The sequence below is a fragment of the Salmo salar genome, chromosome ssa01 (genome assembly GCF_905237065.1).
Source record: "Salmo salar chromosome ssa01, Ssal_v3.1, whole genome shotgun sequence".
NCBI lineage: Eukaryota > Metazoa > Chordata > Actinopteri > Salmoniformes > Salmonidae > Salmo > Salmo salar.
This window is the reverse complement of record NC_059442.1, coordinates 41118625-41141823: the sequence shown is the minus strand read 5'-3', so window position 1 is coordinate 41141823 and position 23199 is coordinate 41118625. Positions and strand designations below refer to the sequence as shown.

The window sequence follows — 23199 nt, the reverse complement described above, 5'->3', positions numbered from 1 at the left end:
GAATTCCCAGTGTCATTTCCATGAGGACTGGAAAGTTATCGTTCTGTGGATGGACCCAATCAATGTCACGACACTGTAATCTATTATTCAAGGCAATATGCCATCCCTCCATCCTCCCGTCCACTCATTCTCTCCATCATTTCTGTTCTTCTAGGTGCTCGTTATGACTTGCCATATCTTCCTGCATGTGCTGAAGAATGGAGTGTTGCCACTATGGAAACTCAACCTGGTGGTGTTTGATGAGTGTCACCTGGCAATCACAGACCATCCCTACCGGGAGATAATGAAGGTACAGTTACAGTCTACTCTACGTAGTTATGCATTCAAGCTTCCTTCCCTGTATGGCGAGAGCCAAAGCATTATGGAGATTGGAGTTTAGTCATTATATTATTCACCATTGGAAATGAGGAAAAGTGTTGTCAGTCAGCCTTCCTTATTGAACCCCGTTGCAGGCTGTTCAATGTTTTAGCATTTTCTGTCCTTGTATCCGTTTCTGCTATGTGACGGTTGCCTCTCTCAGTTTCAGTTATGTGAGGTCTGTCTCTATCTCTGTTTCAGATATGTGAGGTCTGTCTATCTCTGTTTCAGCTATGTGAGAGCTGTCTCTACTGTATCTCTGTTTTCATTTATGTGAAGGCTGTCTTTACTTTGTCTCTGTTTTCATTTATGTGAAGGCTCTCAATCTCTGTTTCAGCTATGTGAGGGCTGTCTTTACTTTGTCTCTGTTTTCATTTATGTGAAGGCTCTCAATCTCTGTTTCAGCTATGTGAGGGCTGTCATTACTTTATCTCTGTTTTCATTTATGTGCAGGCTCTCAATCTCTGTTTCAGCTATGTGAGGGCTGTCTACTTTAGCTCTTTTTAAATTTATGTTAAGGCTTTCTATCTCCATTTCAGGTATGGAAGTGCTGTCTCTCTCCACTGTTTCAGCTATGTGAAGGATGTCGCTATCTGTTTCATTAATGTGAAGGTTCTCTCTCCTCTGTTTCACTAATGTGTGATCTGTCTCTCGCAATCTTTGTTTCAGCTATGTGAGGGCTCTCTGTGCAGCCCTCGCATCCTGGGCCTCACAGCATCCATTCTGAATGGTAAATGTGACCCGTCTGAACTGGAGCAGAAGATCCAGAACCTGGAGCGGATCTTAAGGAGCAATGCAGAGACCGCTACTGACCTCGTAGTCCTCGACAGGTATTGTAATAATACACACAATGGCCCGTATTCATTAAGCAACTCCTAGTAGGAGTGCTTATCTAGGAGCAGGTCCCCAACTGTCCACAATCATATTATTTAGGATCGGAAAGGGAAAACTGAACTGTGTGTCTCAGATATGCCTCCCAGCCCAGAGAAGTGGTGCTGGACTGTGGACCCTACCTGGACAAGAGTGGCCTCTCTGAGTGTCTGCTGAGTGAGCTGGATAAGGCTCTCCACTTCCTCAACGACTGCAACATATCTGTGCCTCGAGAGGACAGAGACCCCACCTTCATAACCAAACAGGTCTGACCTTATATACATATCCAAGCTTGGATCCCAAATGGCACCATATTCCCTATATTTCTGCACTACTTTTATTCAGAGCCCTACAGCCTAGCCTATACATCTGAGAATTGTAATTGTCTGCTTTGTATTTAATGTCACTTGTCTGCTTTGCTGCACAAGTTGTCGTTGTTAAAGAGAATGTGTTCTCAATTACTTACCTGGTTAAATAAAGAAATGTCTCCCTGCTCTTCCCCAGGTGCTGAGGGACTGCCGGGCGGTGCTGCTGGTGCTGGGGCCGTGGTGTGCCGACAAGGTGGCTGGTATCATGGTGCGGGAGCTACAGAAGTACATCAAACACGAACAGGAAGAGATCAACAGGAAGTTCCTGCTCTTCACTGACACCATCCTGAGGAAGGTATGTCCAGTAAGCTGTCTATATACTCCTGTGTGGTTGATGTAAGGTGTGTATATACAGTTGAAGTCAGAAGTTCACATACACCTTGCCAAATACATTTAAACTCAGTTTTTCACAATTCCTGACATTTAATCCTAGTAAAGATTTCCTGTGTTAGGTAAGTTAGGATCACCACTTTATTTTAAGAATGTGAAACGCCACAATAATAGTAGAGAGAATGATTTATTTAAGCTTTTATTTCTTTCATCACATTCCCAGTGGGTCTGAAGTTTACATACACTCAATTAGTATTTGGTGGCATTGCCTTTAAATTGTTTAACTCGGGTCAAACGTTTTGGGTAGCCTTCCACAAGCTTCCCACAATAAGTTGGGTGAATTTTGGCCCATTCCTCCTGACAGAGCTGGTGTAACTGAGTCAGGTTTGTAGGCCTCCTTGCTCGCACATGCTTTTTCAGTTCTACCCACAAATTTTCTATGGGATTGAGGTCAGGGCTTTGTGATGGCCACTCCAATACCTTGATTTTGTTGTCCTTAAGCCATTTTGCCACAACTTTGGAAGTATGCTTGGGGTCATTGTCCATTTGGAAGACCCAATTGCGACCAAGCTTTAACTTCCTGACTGCCTGATTGCTTCAATGCATCCACATAATTTCCCTACCTCATGATGCCATCTATTTTGTGAAGTGCACCAGTCTCGCCTGCAGCAAAGCACCCCCACAACATTATGCTGCCTCCCCCGTGCTTCACGATTGGGATGGTGTTCTTCGGCTTGCAAGCCTCCCCTTTTTTCTTCCAAACGTAACGATGGTCATGATGGCCAAACAGTTCTATTTTTGTTTCATCAGACCAGAGGACATTTCTCCACATTGTCCCAATGTGCAGTTGCAAATCGTAATCTGGCTTTTTGATGGCGGTTTTGGAGCAGTGGCTTCTTCCTTGCTGAGCGGCCTTACAGGTTATGTCGATATAGGACTCGTTTTACTGTGGATATAGATACTTTTGTACCTGTTTCCTCCAGCATCTCCAGCAAGGTCCTTTGCTGTTGTTCTGGGAATGATTTGCACTTTTCGCACCAAAGTACGTTCATCTCTAGGAGACAGAACGCGTCTCCTTCCTGAGCGGTATGAAGGCTGCGTGGTCCCATGATGTTTATACTTAAGTACTATTGTTTGTACAGATGAACGTTGTACCTTCAGGCGTTTGGAAATTGCTCCCAAGGATGAACCAGACTTGTGGAGGTCTACAATTTTTTTCTGAGGACTTGGCTGATTGTTTTTGATTTTCCCATGATGTCAAGCGAAGAGGCACTGAAGGTAGGCCTTGAAATACATCCACAGGTACACCTCCAATTGACTCAAATTATGTCAATTAGCCTATCAGAAGCTTCTAAAGCCATGACATCATTTTCTGGAATTTTCCAAGCTGTTTAAAGGCACAGTCAACTTAGTGTATGTAAACTTTTGACCCACTGGAATTGTGATATGGTGAATTATAGGTGAAATAATCTGTCTATAAACAATTGTTGGAAAAATGATTTGTGTCATGCACAAAGTAGATGTCCTAACCAACTTGCCAAAACTATAGTTTGTTGACAAGAAATTTGTGGAGTGGTTGAAAAGCGAGTTTTAATGACTCCAACCTAAGTGTATGTAAACTTCCGACTTCAACTGTACTAACTATCCCATGTGGGTGTGTTGTAATTCGTGTTTAGTTGAGTTCCATAAAGCACTTGGTGACAACTGTTCCTGTTATAAGGGCTGTATAAATAAATTGTATTTTGTGTTCCTGTGCAATCTACTGTGTGTGTACATAGGCAGGTGAATTTCCACTCTGGGTATAGGCTAGTGAAGTTATTTAATTCTGGTATCCTAGGTCCACGCTCTGTGCGAAGAGCACTTCACCCCGGCTTCTTTGGACCTGAAGTTCGTGACCCCCAAAGTCATCCGTCTCTTAGAGATCCTCCATGAGTACAAGCCCTTCGAGAGGCAGCAGTTTGAGAGTGTGGAGTGGTACAACAACCGCAACGAGGACAATTACGTATCGTGGAGTGACTCAGAGGACGAAGACGAGGATGAGGAGGTGGAGGTGAAGGAGAAGCCCGAGGCCATCTTCCCCTCGCCATTCACCAACATTCTGTGTGGAATCATCTTCGTGGATAGGCGCTACACGGCCGTCGTCCTCAACCGGTACAATTCTGGTGTTCAATGCCATTTTGGTTAAAATGTGTGATGCCTCTGCTACCTTGTCTACTTAGAATCTTAATTTTACACTGCTCAAAAGGACTTGTTACCATATAGGAAGAAAATAATAATATCTTATTTTGGGAGGATTTAGGTTGTCTTAATACCATTTCCATGATTATTGTCCCTCTTTGTGTCAGGCTGATTAAAGAGGCCGGGAAGCAGGACACAGAGCTGGCCTACATCAGCAGTAACTTCATCACAGGCCACAGCATCGGCAAGAACCAGCCCCGCAACAAACAGATGGAGGTGGAATTCAGGAAGCAGGAAGAGGTAAGAACACATTGACACCATTTTGTATTTTCGGACATCATCCTCTGTAGATACATCGAAATTGACCTACCCATACATTTGTATGTCCATCCATCCATCCATCCATCCATCCATCCATCCATCCATCCATCCATCCATCCATCCATCCATCCACCCATTCTTCCATCCGTCCACCCATTCTTCCATCCATCATCATCCCTCAGGTTCTGCGTAAGTTCCGAGCCCACGAGACCAACCTGCTCATAGCGACCAGCATCGTGGAGGAAGGAGTGGATATTCCCAAATGTAACCTGGTGGTGCGGTTCGACCTGCCCACTGAGTACAGGTACAGCACTGCTTGTCTATCCACTTCCTTGTTGCTTCCTGCCCATTGGACTATTTTATATTGTTGTTGAAATTATTCCACTTCCCCTCCCTTTTCTACATTGTTTTGTTCTTCTTTTTTAATAATGTAAAGTGTGTTGTGACCCCTGTTAAATGCACTTTAAATAAATGTTGACTTGACTCGACTACAGGTCCTACGTTCAGTCTAAAGGCCGAGCCAGAGCTCCTGTATCCAACTACATCATGCTGGCTGACAGTGAGAGGGCCAAGACCTTCGAGGACGACCTGAAGACCTACAAGGCCATTGAGAAGGTGTGGTTTTCAGAGCCTGTCCTCAAGACCCCAATGCATGTGTCTGTCTGAGGAACACAGTGATTCTCAGAGACTGTTGTCTAAGTATGCATCTACAGTTGAAGTCGGAAGTTTACATACAATTAGGTTGGAGTCATTAAAACTCACTTTTCAACCACTCCACAAATTTCTTGGTAACAAACTATAGTTTTTGCAAGTCGGTTAGGACATCTACTTTGTGCGTGACAGTAATTTTTCCAACAATTGAATACAGACAGATTATTTAACTTATAATTCACTGTGTCACAATTCCAGTGGGTCAAAAGTTTACATACACTAAGTTGACTGTGCCTTTAAACAGCTTGGAAAATTCCAGAAAATGATGTCATGGCTTTAGAAGCTTCTGATAGGCTAATTGACGTCATTTGAGTAAATTGGAGGTATACCTGTGGATGTATTTCAAGGCCTACCTTCAAACTCAGTGGCTCTTTGCTTGACATCATGGGAAAATCAAAAGAAAGACCTCAGCCAAGACCTCAGAAAAAGAATTGTCGACCTCCACAAGTCTGTTTCATCCTTGGGAGCAATTTCCAAACGCCTGAAGGTACAACGTTCATCTGTACAAACAATAGTACTTAAGTATAAACACCATGGGACCACGCAGCCTTCATACCGCTCAGGAAGGAGACGTGTTCTGTCTCCTAGAGATGAACGTACTTTGGTGCGAAAAGTGCAAATCAATCCCAGAACAACAGCAAAGGACCTTGCTGGAGGAAACAGGTACAAAAGTATCTATATCCACAGTAAAACGAGTCCTATATCGACATAATCTGAAAGGCCGCTCAGCAAGGAAGAAGCCACTGCTCCAAAACCACCATCAAAAAGCCAGACTACGGTTTGCAGCTGCACATTGGGACAATGTGGAGAAATGTCCTCTGGTCTGATGAAACAAAAATAGAACTGTTTGGCCATAATGACCATCGTTACGTTTGGAAGAAAAAAGGGGACGCTTGCAAGCCGAAGAACACCATCCCAATCGTGAAGCACGGGGGTGGCAGCATAATGTTGTGGGGGTGCTTTGCTGCAGGAGGGACTGGTGCACTTCACAAAATAGATTGCATCATAAGGGAGGAAAGTTATGTGGATGCATTGAAGCAACATCTCAAGACATCAGTCAGGAAGTTAAAGCTTGGTCGCAAATGGAAAATGACCCCAAGCATACTTCCAAAGTTGTGGAAAATGGCTTAAGGACAACAAAGACAAGGTATTGGAGTGGTATCACAAAGCATTGACCTCATCCTATAGAAAATTTGTGGGCTGAACTGAAAAAGTGTGTGCGAGCAAGGAGGCCTACAAACCTGACTCAGTTACACCAGCTCTGTCAGGAGGAATTGGCCAAAATTCACCCAACTTTTTGTGGGAAGCTTGTGGAAGGCTACACGAACCGTTTGACTCAAGTTAAACAATTTAATGGCAATGCCACCAAATACTAATTGAGTGTATGTAAACTTCAGACCCACTGGGAATGTGATGATAGAAATGAAAGCTGAAATAAATAATTCTCTCTACTATTATTCTGACATTTCACATTCTTAAAATAAAGTGGTGATCCTAACTGACCTAACAAAGGGAATTTTTACTAGGATTAAATGTCGGGATTTGTGAAAAACTAAGTTTAAATGTTTTTGGCTAAGGTGTATGTAAACTTCCGACTTCAACTGTATATAGGGAATAGGGTGCCATTTGGGACTCAACCTAAGTTATCTTCCTGCGTTTGCTGATTATGGTTTCACCATAATCCACTCAATTATGTTCAATTGATTGGTGTCTTTTTGGGGAACACTGGTTTTCAGAGCCTGTCCACAAGGGCCATTCTTGGATGATATGTGAATTAATTGGTGAATGCTGCTTAGTTGTGGAAGTAAACCTTTCATGTAAATCAAGTTTTGATGTCAAGGGGAGTTTGATGTGTACGTTTGAGAAAAGGAAAATGGGAACCCTGAAGAAAAAAGTATTTTCTGTGTTTCTCTGCTAGTATTGTGACAACCCTAATACTGACGACTGTAGATCTTCTCTTGATCTCTCCAGATTCTGAGGAATAAGTGTTCCAAGGCAGCGGGGGTCGGTGAGTTTGAGGTGGAACAGGTGTTGGATGATGATAACATCCTGCCTCCCTACGTGCTCCGCTCTGAGGACGCAGGGCCCCGCGTCACCATCAACACGGCCATCGGACACATCAACAGGTAAGAGGAAATGGGGACTGCTTTGCTTCCTTGAAAAATCTAAAAAGGGTTTGAAAAAGGGTTCGAAAAAGGGCGCTTCGTGGCAACAAGACTAAATACACTGAGAACAAAATAAATTGCTGTCTCAAAATACTATAATTATAAGCAGGCGGTGTTGCTAAATTGGATTTGAAGATTTCATTTTTGTTGGTTCTTGTTTTCATTTTGCTGTTGGTGGTCTGGTGTGCTAATGTCCCTCTCCCCCATGGCTGCCTCAGATACTGTGCCCGTCTGCCCAGTGACCCGTTTACCCACCTGGCACCCAAGTGTAAGACCAAGGAGCTTCAGGATGGGCGCTACCAGTCAACCCTCTACCTGCCCATCAACTCCCCTCTACGGGTGCCCGTCGCTGTGAGTCTGCAGGCTTTCGTCGTTGATTGGATTTATAGGACTGCATCCCAAATGGCACCCTATTCCCTATATATTCCAGCTCTGGTCAAATGTAGTGCATTATACAGGGAAAAAGGTGCCTTTTGAGACACACATAATTATACAGTGCTTCCAGGTGCTCAAAGGGCTGTAGTAGACTACATAGTAAGCAGGAAATTCACCTCATCCACCACCATTGTGTAGCACCCACTGTTTCTATTCGGGATGTCAAGATTCACCTAACGGTGTATATAATGGATGTTTCTGAGACAAATGTACACTTTGTTTTGTCACTGCAGGGGCCGACAATGAACTGTGCAAGACTGGCAGAGAAAGCAGTAGCACTGCTTTGTTGTGAAAAGCTTCACAAAAAAGGTAAATAAAATGCAGCTATTTCAATGGTAGAATATTATTATTGTAGTGCTCACTGCTAGCCTGGGTACCAGTCTGTTTAGCTAACATTCTACTAATTGTACTCTGTGTCATTATGCCAAAGATTATGCCATGTTTAGCATGACCGGAGTGGAATGATAGCTAAACAGACTGGTACCCAGACTAGCTCACTGCAGCTAGTCCCAGATTGTATCTCTCCCTCCCCATCTCTCTTTCTGTCTTCCTCCCTCAAATCTCCCTCCCTCTCTCTTCAAGCTTGTGGGGAATGTAATTGAATTTGCTGGGGTGGGAGAAGAGGGGAACCTGGTATTAACTGCTGTGACATATTTAACTTAATTTTGCCAGTAGGTAAATAGTAGGTAAATCTCTCTCTCCCTCCCTCCCCCAGGTGAGTTAGATGACCACTTGATGCCTGTGGGGAAGGAGACAGTGAAGTATGAGGAGGAGCTGGATCTCCATGATGAGGAGGAGACCAGTGTTCCAGGCAGGCCAGGATCCACCAAGAGGAGGCAGTGCTACCCTAAAGCTGTGAGTACTCATCACTGATGCATCCCAAATGGAACCCTATTCTCAATACACTGAACACCTTCCTAATATTGAGTTGTACCCCTTTTTGCCTTCAGAACAGCCTCAATTCATCGGGCATGGACTCTACAAGGTGTCAAATGCGTTCCACAGGGATGCTGGCCCATGTTGACTCCAGTGCTTCCCACAGTTGTGTCAAGTTGGCTGGATGTCCTTTGGGTGGTGGACCTTTCTGTATCACAACCGGCCGTGATTGGGAGCCCCATAGGGCGGTGCACAATTGGCCCAGCGTCGTCCGGGTTTGGCCGGTGTAGGCTGTCATTGTAAATAACAATACATGAGAAAATCTTGATACACATGGGAAACTGTTGAGCCTGAAAAACCCAGCAGCGCTTGGCACCCTCTACCCTGCCCCTTTCAAAGGCACCCTCTGAATGGCACACATACACAATCCATGTCTCAAGGCTTAAAAATCCTTCTTTAACCTGTGTCCTCCCCTTCATCTACACTGATTGAAGTGGACTTAACAGGTGACATCAATAAGGGATCATAGCATTCACTTGGTCAGTCTATGTCATGGAAAGAGCAAGTGTTCTTAATGTTTTGTATACTCTGTGTATACTGTAGTGCAGTACTTTTTACTGGGGCTTTTTTCCATTGCTGAAACAGTGCCTTGCAAAAATATTCATGCCCCTTGGCGTTTTTCCTATTTTGTTGCATTACAACCTGTAATTTAAATTGATTTTTATTTGGATTTCATGTGATGGACATACACAAAATAGTCCAAATTAGTGAAGTGAAATGAAAAAAGTTACTTATTTTAAAAAATTAAAAACTGAAAAGTGGTGCGTTCATATCTATTCACCCCCTTTGCTATGAAGCCCCTAAATAAGATCTGCTGCAACCAATTACCTTCAGAAGTCACATAATTAGTTAAATAAAGTCTGCCTGTGTGCAATCTAAGTGTCACATGATCTCAGTATATATACACCTGTTCTGAAAGGCCCCAGAGTCTGCAACACCATTAGGCAAGGGGCACCACCAAGCAAGCGCCACCATCAAGACCAAGGAGCTCTCCAAACAAGTCAGGGACAAAGTTGTGGAGAAGTACAGATCAGGGTTGGGTTATAAAAAAATATCAGATACATTGAACATCCCACGGAGCACCATTAAATCCATTATTAAAAAATGGAAATAATATGGCACCACAACAAACCTGCCAAGAGAGGGCCGCCCACCAAAACTCACGGAGCAGGCAAGGAGGGGATTAATCATAGAGGCAACAAAGAGACCAAAGATAACCCTGAAGGAGCTGCAAAGCTCCACAACGGAGATTGGAGTATCTGTCCATAGGACCACTTTAAGCTGTACACTCCACGGAGCTGGGCTTTACGGAAGTGTGGCCAGAAAGAAATAAGCTAACACATTTAGTGTTTGCCAAAAGGCATGTGGGAGACTCCCCAAACATATGGAAGATGATACTCTGGTCAGATGAGACTAAAATTGAGCTTTTTGGCCATCAAGGAAAACGCTATGTCTGGCGCAAACCCAACACCTCCCTTCACCCCGAGAACACCATCCCCACAGTGAAGCATGGTGGTGGCAGCATCATGCTGTGGGGATGTTTTTAATCGGCAGGGACTGGGAAACTGGTCCGAATTGAAGGAATGATGGATGGCGCTAAATACAAGGAAATTCTTTCAGTCTTCCAGAGATATGAGACTGGGACGGCGGTTCACCTTCCAGCAGGACAATGACCCTAAGCATACTGCTAAAGCAACACTTGAGTGGTTTAAGGGGAAACATTTAAATATCTTGGAATGGTCTAATTGAAGCCCATACCACAATCCAATTGAGAATCTGTGGTATGACTTAAAGATTGCTGTACACCAGCAGAACCCATCCAACTTGAGCTGGAGCAGTTTTGCCTCGAAGTATGGGAAAAAATCCCAGTGGCTAGATGTGCCAGTCTTATAGAGACATACCCCAGGAGACTTGCAGCTGTATTTTAATTCCAGGTTGTAAGGCAACAAAATAGGAAAAATGCCAAGGGGGGGGAATACTTTCACAAGCCACTGTATATGGTGCCTCCATCTAAATGGTGTGGAACTGCTTCCTCTCCTTGGCTACTGTCTGATTCTCTTCACCCAGAAGTGTTCACTCGTTCATTCCCTCCCCCATGGATGTAAACATAATTCACTGGTGTATAAATTTCCACAATCCAATGCTGTTTTCACCCCAGATACCGGAGTGTCTTCGGGACAGTTACCCTGTACCGCAGCAGTCTTACTACCTGTATGTGGTCGGCATGGTCCTCACCACCCCTCTGCCTGATGAGCTCAACTTCCGCCGCAGGAAGCTCTACCCTCCAGAAGACACTACCAGGTGCTTCGGCATCCTGACCGCTAAACCTATACCTCGGGTAAGGAACACACCTATCTCAGTTTCCCATTTCATTGTTTCCGGGCAGGTCTCAAAGCAATATTTAGGGATGCAAACATTAACAATATCTATTGAAACTGATCGAGAACATATTTTTCTAGGAAGCAACAGCTAGACAGCAGGGCCCACTTGATTTTCCAAAGTTAGTATGGCCTTTATTAAGTGTACATTGAAACTCACCTAACCCACTCATCCCTCTCCACAGATTCCCCATTTTCCTGTTTACACACGGTCTGGTGAGGTGACCATCTCCATCGAGCTCCAGAAGGCAGGGTTCACCCTGAGTGCTATCCAGCTGGACCTGATCACCAGATTACACCAGTACATCTTCTCTCACATCCTCCGCCTGGAGAAACCTGCTTTGGAGTTCAAACCCACGCAGGCCGACTCAGCCTACTGCGTTCTACCTCTCAATGTTGGTGAGTTAGTCTGCTGTGTGCTACCCCTCAATGTTGGTGACATGTACACTCAGCCTACTGTTAGATACACAGTCTGCCTCTCAATGTTGGTGAGTGAGAGCCCAACGTTGCGCACATACTGTAAGCCTTACTCCATTAGTAAGCCTATGGGTGGGTACCAAATGGCACTCTATTCCCTTTTATAGTGCACTCATTTTGAGCAGGGCACATAGGGATGCGTACTGTGTAAAATAGAGTTGGGCGGTATACACATTTTCATACTAATACCGTTAATCTTCCCTGGATTAACGGTATTACCAGTAGTGCACACAAGGGACGAAATGTATTTTAAAATGTGAAAAAAGCCCATAAAACTTAATTTAACAGAATGCTAACAAAATTCGAACAAGTACTACGGAATCCCCATAGCAGATGCTAGGTAAGTGCTATTTAGCGAATGCAAATATTTTACTTCTGAGACAGACAGCTCAGCTCATAGATTTACGCAAGTATCTCAAAATGCAGTTTGCAGCACACACAAAATAAATCTTAGACAGGAGGGATCTTAATCCAGGAGGGGATTGTCTCTGCTGCTGTTACCAAGAAGCTTGATCATGCAAGCTAACGTTAACCACTTGGCTAATGTTAGCAAGTTAGCAAAACACATCTGGAGAGAATTTATTTGCCACATCTTAGATAATTACCTTAATAATTATAAGATCTATAGCTGACAAACATTATTATTGAATTTCATAGAAGTGCAACTTGGTCACCTCACTTAAGTTACGCTGCAGGAGTGATTCACCTCACGATGCTCCCATTTTGCTCATTGTGCATCTAAAAAAACAAAGGTGACTGTCTCAAGCAGCTGTTTTGGGAAGTTATTACTGGTAAGCTTCATAATGAAAGATAATCTAATGGGCAAAATTATTAATGCGATCTGCTTTCTATATTACCTAGTGCACAAGTTGACTGCAGGTATTTACAGTTGAAGTCGGAAGTTTACATACACCTTAGACAAATACATTTAAGCTCAGTTTTTCACAATTCCTGACATTTAATCCTAGTAAAAATGCCCTGTCTTAGGTCAGTTTGGATCACCACTTTATTTTAAGAATGTGAAATGTCAGAATAATAGTAGAGAGAAGGATTTATTTCAGCTTTTATTTTTTTCATCACATTTCCATTGGGTCAAGTTTACATACACTCAATTAGTATTTGGTAGCATTGCCTTGAAATTGTTTAACTTGGGTCAAACGTTTCGGGTAGCCTTCCACAAGCTTCCCACAATAAGTTGGGTGAATTTTGGCCCATTCCTCCTGACAGAGCTGGTGTAACTGAGTCAGGTTTGTAGGCCTCCTTGCTTTTTCAGTTCAGCCCACAAATTTTCGTTCGGATTAAGGTCAGGGCTGTGTGATGGCCACTCCAACACCTTGACTTTGTTGTCCTTAAGCAATTTTGCCACAACTTTGGAAGTATGCTTGGGGTCATTGTCCATTTGGAAGACCCATTCACAACCAAGCTTTAACTTCCTGACAGATGTCTTGAGATTTTGCTTCAATATATCCACATAATTTCCCTTCCTCATGAAGCCATCTATTTTGTGAAGTGCACCAGTCCCTCCTGCAGCAAAGCACCCCCAAAACATGATGCTGCCACCCCTGTGCTTCACGGTTGGGATGGTGTTCTTCGGCTTGCAAGATGTTCTTCGGACCCTTTTTCCGATTGTGGAGGTCTACAATTGTTTTCTGAGGTATTGGCTGATTTCTTTTGATTTTCCCATGATGTCAAGCAAAGAAGAACTGAGTTTGAAGGTAGGCCTTGAAATACATCCACAGGTACACCCCCAATTGACTCAAATGATGTCAATTAGCCTATCAGTAGCTTCTGAAGCCATGACATAATTTTCTGGAATTTTCCAAGCTGTTTAAAGGCACAGTCAACTTAGTGTATGTAAACTTCTGACCCACTGGAATTGTGATACAGTGAATTATAAGTGAAATAATCTGTCTGTAAACAATTGTTGGAAAAATTACTTGTGTCATGCACAAAGTAGATGCCCTAACCGAGTTGCCAAACATATAGTTTGTTAACAAGAAATTTGTGTAGTGGTTGAAAAACGATTTTTAATGACTCCAACATAAGTGTATGTAAACTTCCGACTTTTATAAAAAAGCGGTATTGGAAAATCATACTGAGGGTGTTTCGAAATACCTTGGGATATGGTGTAAATACGGTATACCACCCAACCCTAGTGTCAAATCAGTGAATTTCCAATGTCTGAAGGTATTCATTCACCATGTAAACTTCCATTGTTTACATTTTTTCTTCTTCCAGTTGAGGATTCCATCACTCTAGCTTTGGACTTTAAATTCATGGAGGACATAGAGAAGTCTGAGGCTCGTACTGGCATTCCTACCACCCTGTACACCAAGCAGAACCCCTTCACCTTCAAACTGGAAGACTACCAAGACGCTGTCATCATTCCACGGTACGCTGCTTGCTTCACTACATACCCCTCCCTGACTGAGGAGCCAAATAGCTCTCTATATCTAGTGCACTTCTTTTGACCAGGGTCCATAGGGAAGAGACTTGATTTAAACAGCGTACAATTAATTTGATATGAGCCATAAGATTATACACTGAACAAAAATATAAACGCAACATGTAAGGTGTTAGTCCCATGTTTCATGAGCTGAAATAAAAGATCCCAGAAATGTTCCATACGCACAAAAAACTTTTCTCGTTCAACCAGATATTAGGAAGGTGTCCTTCATGTTTTTTTTTACACTCAGTGTATATATTCACTGTTCCATTTATGCCAACCCTTGACCTCTAACCCCTGTCTGTCTCTCTCTCTCGCTCTCCCTCTCTCTCAGGTATCGTAACTTTGACCAGCCTCACCGTTTCTACGTGGCTGACGTTTACACAGACCTCACACCACTTAGCAAGTTCCCGTCGCCGGAGTATGAGACTTTTGCTGAGTACTACAAAACCAAGTACAACCTGGACCTATCCAATGTAAACCAGCCACTATTGGATGTCGACCACACCTCCTCACGGTGAGAGAGAGGAGAGGTGGAAGGAGATGGGGAGGGAGAGGAGGAGGACGGAGGAGGGAGAGAGAGGAAAATGTATCTTATTCAACTCTCCATCATCGTAAGGATGCCCTCTGTCTCTCAGACCTCCATGGATGGTGGGGGGGAGCACCATCAAAATAAAAAGATATGGGGAGAACACTTTATCTGTACCTTTACACCCATGAAGGTTACTGTATCTGAACTACTGTGTAACTCATCCAGTTCTGACCTCTGCCTGCAGACTGAACCTGTTAACCCCTCGCCACCTGAACCAGAAGGGGAAAGCGCTGCCCCTCAGCAGTGCAGAGAAGAGGAAGGCCAAGTGGGAGAGTCTACAGAACAAACAGGTAATCTAGTCTACATACAAAGCAATGGATCCACCTTCCACCATATTTAGAGATGAACCAATAGCTGAAGACTAACTCTGAAGATGGTCTAAAACAGGGTTCCCCAACTGGAGGTCCGTGGGCCGAATTTGATTGTATTTGGCCCCCCATGTTTACTTAGCAAATAAAAAAATAAATAAAAAAATGTAATTGTTGGACGTAAAAGACTGTAAAAACATCAGCAAATCAGCTGCAAGTGAGTAACATTTTGGAAATCTGTTCAAAGTAGTCCCACTCATAATATATGATCGTATACAAATGTATGCAAGGTTTCAAATTATTATGTTTTTGCCAAATAATATATCTGTTTGGCCTTCTTGCGGTCCATTTCTTGCAATTTATTTGTAATTATGTTCTGGCCCCCTGACCATCCGCTCAAGAAAATATTGTCCCTCGGCTAAATCTAGTGGATGATCTTGTAATGGCGCCGGAGGAGATGGCTGCCGTTTTATGGGCTCCTAAACAATTGTGCTAATTGTGTGTGTTTTTTTTTCGTTATTTGTAACTTATTTTGTACATAATGTTTCTGCCACCGTCTCTTATGACCAAAAAGAGCTTCTGGATATCAGGACAGTGATTACTCACCTCGTACTGGACAAAGATTTTTTCTTTAACGAGTTGGACGCGAAGGACTTACTTCAGACACAGGACAATGCCCAAATCCCATTTGATGAAGAAGAGACAGAGATATCGGGGACTTACAGTACCAGTCAAACATTTGGACACATCTACTCATTCAAGGGTTTTGCTTTATTTTTGTTATTTTCTACATTGTAGAATAATAGTGAAGATATCAAAACTATGGAATAACACATATGGAATCATGTAGTAACCAAAAAAGTTTGTTAAACAAATCAAAATACATTTTATATTTTTAATTATTCAAAGTAGCCACCCTTTGCCTTGATGACATCTTTCCACACTCTTGGCATTCTCTCAACCAGCTTCACCTGGAATGCTTTTCCAACAGTCTTGAATGAGTTTCCACATATGCTGAGCACTTGTTGGCTGCTTTTCCTTCACTCTGCGGTCCAACTCATCCCAAACCATCTCAATTGGGTTGAGGTCGGGTGATTGTGGAGGCCAGGTCATCTGATTCAGCACTCCATCACATTCCTTCTTGGTCAAATAGCCCTTACACAGCCTGGAGATGTGTTGGGTCATTTCGTGTTGAAAAACAAATGATAGTCTACTAAGCACAAACCAGATGGGATGTCATATCGCTGCAGCATACTGTGGTAGCCATGCTGGTTAAGTTTGCATTGAAGTCTAAATAAATCCCAGACAGTGTCACCAGCAAAGCACCATCACACCTCCTCCTCCTTGCTTCACGGTGGGAACCACACATGCGTAGATCTTCCGTTCACCTACTCTGCGTCTTACAAAGGCAAATTTGGACTCATCAGACCAAAGGACAGATTTCCACTGGTCTAATGTCCATTGCTTGTGTTTTTTGCCCCAAGCAATTCTCTTCTTATTATTGGTGTCCTTTAGTAGTGGTTTATTTTCAGCAGTTCAACCATGAAGGCCTGATTCGCTCAGGCTCCTCTGAACAGTTGATGTTGAGATGTGTCTGTTACTTGAACTCTGTGAAGCATTTATGTGGGCTGCAATTTCTGAGGCTGGTAACTCTAATGAATGTATCTTCTGCAGCAGAGGTAACTCTGGGTCTTCCTTTCCTGTGCCGGTCCTCATGAGAGCCAGTTTCATCATAGCGCTTGATGGTTTTTGCGACTGCACTTGAAGAAACTAAAAGTTCTTGAAATGTTCTGCATTGACTGACCTTCATGTCTTAATGTAATGATGGACTGTTTCCCTTTGCTTATCTGAGCTGTTCTTGCCGTTATATGGACTTGGTCTTTTACCAAATAGGGCTTCTGTATACCACCCCTACCTTGTCACAACACAACTGATTGGCTCAAACTCATTAAGAAGGAAATAAATTTCACAAATTAACTTTTAACAAGGCACACCTGTTAATTGAAATGCATTCCAGGTGACTACCTCATGAAGCTGGTTGAGAGAATGCCAAGAGTGTGGAAAGCTATCATCAAGGCAAAGGGTGGCTACTTTGAAGAAACTCCATTTTGATTTGTTTAACATTTTTTTGGTTATTACATGATTCCATGTGTTATTTCAAAGTTTTGATGTCTTAAACTATTATTCTATAATGTTGAAAATAGTCAAAATAAAGAAAAACCCTTGAATGAGTAGGTGTGTCCAAACTTTCGACTGGTACTGTAGGCGAGTGGGTAATCCGCCTCTTCCATCAGTCTTATTAGCCAATATGCAATCATTGGATAATAAAATGGATGAGCTCCGATCAAGACTAACCTACGAACGGGGCATTTAAAAACTGAAATATCTTTATGTTTCACCGAGTTGTGGCTGAATGACGAAATGGATAACGTACAGCTGGTTTGGTATCCCGTGCATCGGCAAGATAGAACAGCTGCCTCTGGTAAGACAAGGGGTTGCGGTCTGTGTCTATTTGTAAATAACAGCTGGTGCAGGAAATCTAATATTAAGGAAGTCTCAAGGTTTTGCTCGCCTGAGATAGAGTATCTCATAATAAGCTGTAGACCACACTATTTACCAAGAGAGTTTTCATCTATATTTTTTGTAGCTATTTACCACCATAAACCTTTGCTGGCACTAAGACCGCACTCAACGAGCTGTATAAGGCCATAAGGAAACAATAAAATGCTCATCCAGGGGCGGCGCTCCTAGTGGCCGGGTAATTTAATGCAGGGAAACTTAAATCTGGTTACCTAATTTCTACAAGCATGTCATATGTGCAAAACACTAGACCACCTTTACTCCACACGCAGAGATGCCTAGAAAGCTATCCCTCGCCCTCCATTTGGCAAATTTGACCATAACTCTATCCTCCTGATTCTTGCTTACAAGAGAAATCTAAAGTAGGAAGCACCAGTGACTCGCGCAATACGGAAGTGGTCAGATGACGCAGATGCTAAGCTGCAAGACAATTTTGCTAGCACAGACTGGAAAATGTTCCGTGATTCTTCCAATGGCATTGAGGAGTACACCACATCAGTCACTGGCTTAATCCATAAGTGCATCGATGACGACATCCCCACAGTGACCGTACATACATATCCCAACCAGAAGCCATGGATTACAGGCAACATCCACACTGAGCTAAAGGGCAGTGCTGCCGCTTTCAAGGAGCGGGATTCTAACCCAAACGCTTATAAGAAATCCCGCCATGCCCTCCAACGAACCATCAAACTGGTGAAGCGTCAATACAGGACTTAGATTGAATCGTACTACACCGACTCCGATGCTCGTCGGATTTTGTAAACTATTACAGACTACAAAGGGAAGCACAGCGGCGAGCTGCACAGTGACATAAGCCTACCAGACGAGCTAAATTACTTCTATGCTCACTTCAAGGCAAGCAACACTGAAGCATGCATGAGAGCACCAGCTGTTCTGGACGACTGTGTTCATGCTCTCCGTTGCCGATGTGAACAAGACCTTTCAAACAAGTCTACATTCACAAGGCCGCAGGGCTAGACCGATTACCAGGATGTGTACTCTGAGTATGCACTGACCAACTTGCAAGTGTCTTCACTAATATTTTCAACCTGTCCCTGACTGAGTCTGTAGTACCAACATGTTTCAAGCAGACCACCATAGTCCCTGTGCCCAAGAACACCAAGGTAACCTGCCTAAATGACTACCGACCCGTAGCACTCACGTCGGTAGCCATGAAGTGCTTTGAAAGGCTGGTCATGGCTCACATCAACACCATTATCCCAGAAACCCTGGACCTACTCCAATTTGCATACCGCCCCAACAGATCCACAGATGACGCAATCTCTATTGTACTCCACACTGCCCTTTCCCACCTGGACAAAAGGAACACCTACGTGAGAATCTTATTCATTGACTACAGCTCAGCGTTCAAAACCATAGTGCCCTCAAAGCTTATCACTAAGGTAAGGACCTTGTGACTAAACACCTCTCTCTGCAACTGGATCCTGGACTTCCTAACGGGCAGCCCCCAGGAGGTAAGGGTAGGTAACAACACATCTGCCACGCTGATCCTCAACACGGGGGCCCCTCAGGGGTGCGTGCTCAGTCCCCTCCTATATTCCCTGTTCACCCACGACTGCATGGCCAAGCACGAATCCAACACCATCATTAAGTTTTCCGATGACACAACAGTGGTAGGCATTATCACCGACAACGATGAGACAGCTTATAGAGAGGAGGTCAGAGAGCTGGTAGTGTGGTGCCAGGACAACAACCCCTCCCTCAACGTGATCAAGACAAAGGAGATGATCGTGGACTACAGGAAAAGGAGGGCCGAGCATGTCCTCATTCTCATCGACGGGGCTGTAATGGAGCGGTTTGAGAGGTTCAAGTTCCTTGCTGTCCACTACACCAGTGAACTATCATGGTCCATACACACCAAGACAGTTGTGAAGAGGGCACGATAACGCCTATTCCCCCTCAAGACACTGAAAAGATTTGGCTTGTAACTTCAGATCCTCAAAGTTCTACAGCTGCACCATCGAGAGCATCCTGACAGAGGGTGGTGCGTACGGCCCAGTACATCACTGGGGCCAAGCTTCCTGCCATCCAGGACCTCTATACCAAACGGTGTCAGAGGAAGGCCCTAAAAATTGCCACAGACTCCAGCCACCCTAGTCATAAACTGTTCTCTCTGCTATCTTACGGCAAGCCGTACCGGAGCGCCAAGTGTAGGTCCAAAAGGCTTCTTAACAGCTTCTACCCCCAAGCCATAAGTCTCCTGATCCGCTAATCAAATGGCTACCTGGACTATTTGCATTGACCCAACCCCCATTTTTACACTGCTGCTACTCTGTTTATTATCTATGCATAGTCACTTTAGATCTAGTTACATGTACATAATACCTAAATTACCTTGACTAACCAGTGCCCCTGCACATTGACTCTGTACCGGTACCCCCTTTATATAGCCTCGCTACTGTTATTGTATTGTTGCTCTTTAATTAGTTATTTTTCTCTTTTCTTTTTTTATTGTATTTCATTTTTCTTTAAACAGCATTGTTGGTTAAGTGCTTGTAAGTAAGCATTTCACTGTAAGGTCTGTTGTATTCGGCGCATGTGACAAATAATATTTGATTTGATCCCTGGTCTAGAATCTAGATTAGAGTATGTTGGAGAACCATCTTCTCCTACTTCTAGAAAGATGTTTCCTCCCCTCCACAACTTGGTCCCAGAGCTGTGTGCCATCCACCTCATCCCAGTATCTACTTTATTTCTGGCCATAGCCTAGAAACATCTGGAAAGATGTCAAATTTTCTTTCTCTTTTTCCTCCCCTCACCTCTGCCCTTCCAGATCCTGGTCCCAGAGCTGTGTGCCATCCACCCCATCCCAGCCTCTCTGTGGCGGAAGGCTGTGTGTCTCCCCAGCATACTGTACCGCCTCCACTGCCTCCTCACAGCTGAGGAGCTGAGGGCCCAGACAGCCAGCGATGCTGGAGTTGGAGCCCAGACCCTGCCCCCTGACTTCAGGTACATCTGATGAATTTTATGACATTTTGAAAAACTATCCCTTTTAATAATTGATTTAATGACTGGCTGTTTAATAACACCCTACTCTCCAACACTAAATACTGCCCCTACATCTCACTCTGTCTTTATAGGTATCCAAACCTGGACTTTGGATGGAAGAAGTCCATCGACAGCAAGTCTTTCATCTGTCCGCGTGATGAGGAAGAGTATGATGATGATGATGATGATGATGATGATGATGTGGAGGAAGAGGATAGCGTTGATGAGAACTGTAAACATCACGGCCAGACTGCAGCCCCTGACCCTGCTGTTGCTCAGCAACCCTTTAGTGACTGTCATGTCTCCTCCCAGCCTGAGAGGGGTGATGTCAGCAAACACCAAGAAGCTGACAGGCTAGAGGAGGAGGAGCCCCAGCAGCCAGACTCTGCCTCCTGCACCAATACCCTCACTAACTGCACTGCTGCCGTCGCCAAAGACAACAGTGACTACGGCGACCACGCACACCTTCATGACGGACGTGATAACTGCCAGTTCCTCCCGGCTGGCCCTGGTTCGCCACTGGAGAGCGAAGAAGTATCAACAACAATGACAACACAAACCACTACCTCAGTTCATCCTGTGCAGCCCTCTCCAAGCACAGAGAACCAGAATCTAACCCCAACACAGCCCCGGACCCAGTCTCAGCTTCAGCACCCTCAGCCCCGGACCCAGCCTCAGCCCTGGACCCAGCCTCGACCCCCACAGCCTAGCGATGAATGTAAACCAAGGGGGACCACAGAGCTCCGTGAGGGCGATGGACACCACGTGAATCAAGCTACCTCAGACTCCTGCAGCCCAGCAACAGTGACGTGGCCAAAAGGCACCGCTCCCATCACAACCACAGCACCTTTACATGACTACTCAAAGACCCAGGAGACCAGTTACACAGAGGGGGACACACCTGGCCCCTGCCCCAAGACCCTGGGGCCCAACCCAGGGCTTATCCTTCAGGTAGGGATGGGTTCAACACAAGTTTTTCAGAGTCAGTTCTTTGGTCGATTAATTGATTACCTAATTGAAGTTTTGATTGTTTTAACTAATGAATATGCCCAGCAATTCAAAATATCAGTTAAATGTGTTGTTTTCGATGTTCGATTCCCACATTTTTGAATCAATTCGGATGCTCTGAATAGACTAACCGATTAATGTAACTGATCCCCTACCTTCAGGCCCTGAACAAAAAATGTATTACTTCAAAAAAAATTTAAAGGCAAGCACTCACTTATAAGTTTCAATTGAATCCTTTTTTCTTTACATTTCTGCAGGCCCTGACCCTATCCAACGCCAGCGATGGCTTCAACCTGGAGCGTCTGGAGATGCTGGGAGACTCGTTCTTGAAGCACGCCATCACCACCTACCTGTTCTGTACTTACCCCGACGCTCACGAGGGACGACTCTCCTACATGAGGAGCAAGAAGGTGAGTCTGGCAGCGGGTTGGGGGGAATGGAGTTTGCCACTGCGTCCCAAATGGCACCCTTTATAGTGCACTACTTTTGACCATGACCCGCATATCGTCAAAAGTAGTGCGCTATATAGGGAATAGGGTTGAATGTCTGAATGGAATGTTTGTCAATGAAATGCTTTGTGTTTGCCTATTTGCTGTAAGAGAGTATTTATTTTTTTGTTATTGACACATATGCCCATGTTTCATGTATTTTAAGAAAGTATGGATATGATCCATGTGTGAAATGATGTGAATTTAATTATTTTCTGTCTAACAGGTGAGCAACTGTAACTTGTATCGTCTGGGGAAGAAGAAAGGTCTTCCAAGCAGGATGGTAGTGTCCATATTTGATCCGCCGGTCAACTGGCTGCCCCCTGGCTACGTGGTCAACCAGGACGAGAGCAGCGAAGACAAATGGGATGAGGTACCTGACGCTCTGTTATTCATGAGACCACCAGAGGGCAGGCTTTCACCTTACTGGTATACTTCAACTGATAGTGTTTCCTCCATATGATACTGAAGGAGATTGTCAATAAATGCACATGGGTATGCTTTATAAACAGTACATGAATTATCTATTGTTATGGTTATGGTATTCTCTTTCTTAGTGAACATGTAGACATTCTTATACATTATCCAAATGAATGCTAAATATAAAATTTAAAAAATGCAGCATGAATTACTTTGAGAACAGCAGGGTAGTAAACGGTACAGGGAGATATGGGGTTGTTAGGGAAACTTGGGTATAGCTGGAGACTCTTCCTGGGCTGTTCGGGAGGTGTGTGTCTGAGGTATATGAGGTCAACCACAGTGTTGAATTTTGTTAGGCTGGCAAGTCTGCATTTACTTACCGTGTGTGTGTTCGTCGTGTGTGTGCGAGAGAGAAAGTGGAGAGTGAATGCGTAACACTGTGTGGTGTACCGTGTGTGCATAATGTGCACGGGGCAATGTAATTTTCAGTGTCAAGGCCTGGCTGTATTCTGACAAAATTAGATGTCAGGGCCATTAGCATTTAATGAATATGCATCAGAGAATTTCCCACACGGTCAACTTTATGGGTTATTAATAATTATTAATGTAACATTCAGGACGCAGCTTGTCAGATATTGAATTGCATTAGGCCTATGAGTCATTGAGTTGGATAGGCCTGCCTCCCCTCTAACATTCAAAGCCCTCTTAGCTGACCTAATGCTGTGGTGAGAGTGAAACTCTGAGACTATAATCTGTGTAAATCCCACTGTGGGGCTTGACCACGGCTTCAGGAGTCAACTACAGGCCTGGAGGCACCAC

General features: G+C 44.0%; 1 protein-coding gene across 4 annotated transcripts in view; it reads left to right on the top strand.

Moving 5' to 3' along the window:
• Positions 1-23199, top strand: part of dicer1 (dicer 1, ribonuclease type III) — a 48539-nt gene that overhangs the window by 12994 nt on the left and 12346 nt on the right. For all 4 annotated transcript variants that reach the window (XM_014195045.2, XM_014195065.2, XM_014195054.2 and 1 more), the window contains 21 exons: positions 155-289; positions 1027-1187; positions 1325-1493; positions 1732-1890; positions 3763-4076; positions 4271-4403; positions 4607-4728; positions 4919-5039; positions 7107-7261; positions 7519-7651; positions 7969-8044; positions 8451-8590; positions 10830-11009; positions 11235-11448; positions 13765-13918; positions 14307-14489; positions 14749-14854; positions 20250-20425; positions 20557-21415; positions 21730-21882; positions 22187-22333. In XM_014195045.2, the coding sequence (XP_014050520.1) occupies positions 155-289; positions 1027-1187; positions 1325-1493; positions 1732-1890; positions 3763-4076; positions 4271-4403; positions 4607-4728; positions 4919-5039; positions 7107-7261; positions 7519-7651; positions 7969-8044; positions 8451-8590; positions 10830-11009; positions 11235-11448; positions 13765-13918; positions 14307-14489; positions 14749-14854; positions 20250-20425; positions 20557-21415; positions 21730-21882; positions 22187-22333 (3990 nt within the window). The remainder of the gene's footprint in view (positions 1-154; positions 290-1026; positions 1188-1324; positions 1494-1731; positions 1891-3762; positions 4077-4270; positions 4404-4606; positions 4729-4918; positions 5040-7106; positions 7262-7518; positions 7652-7968; positions 8045-8450; positions 8591-10829; positions 11010-11234; positions 11449-13764; positions 13919-14306; positions 14490-14748; positions 14855-20249; positions 20426-20556; positions 21416-21729; positions 21883-22186; positions 22334-23199) is intronic.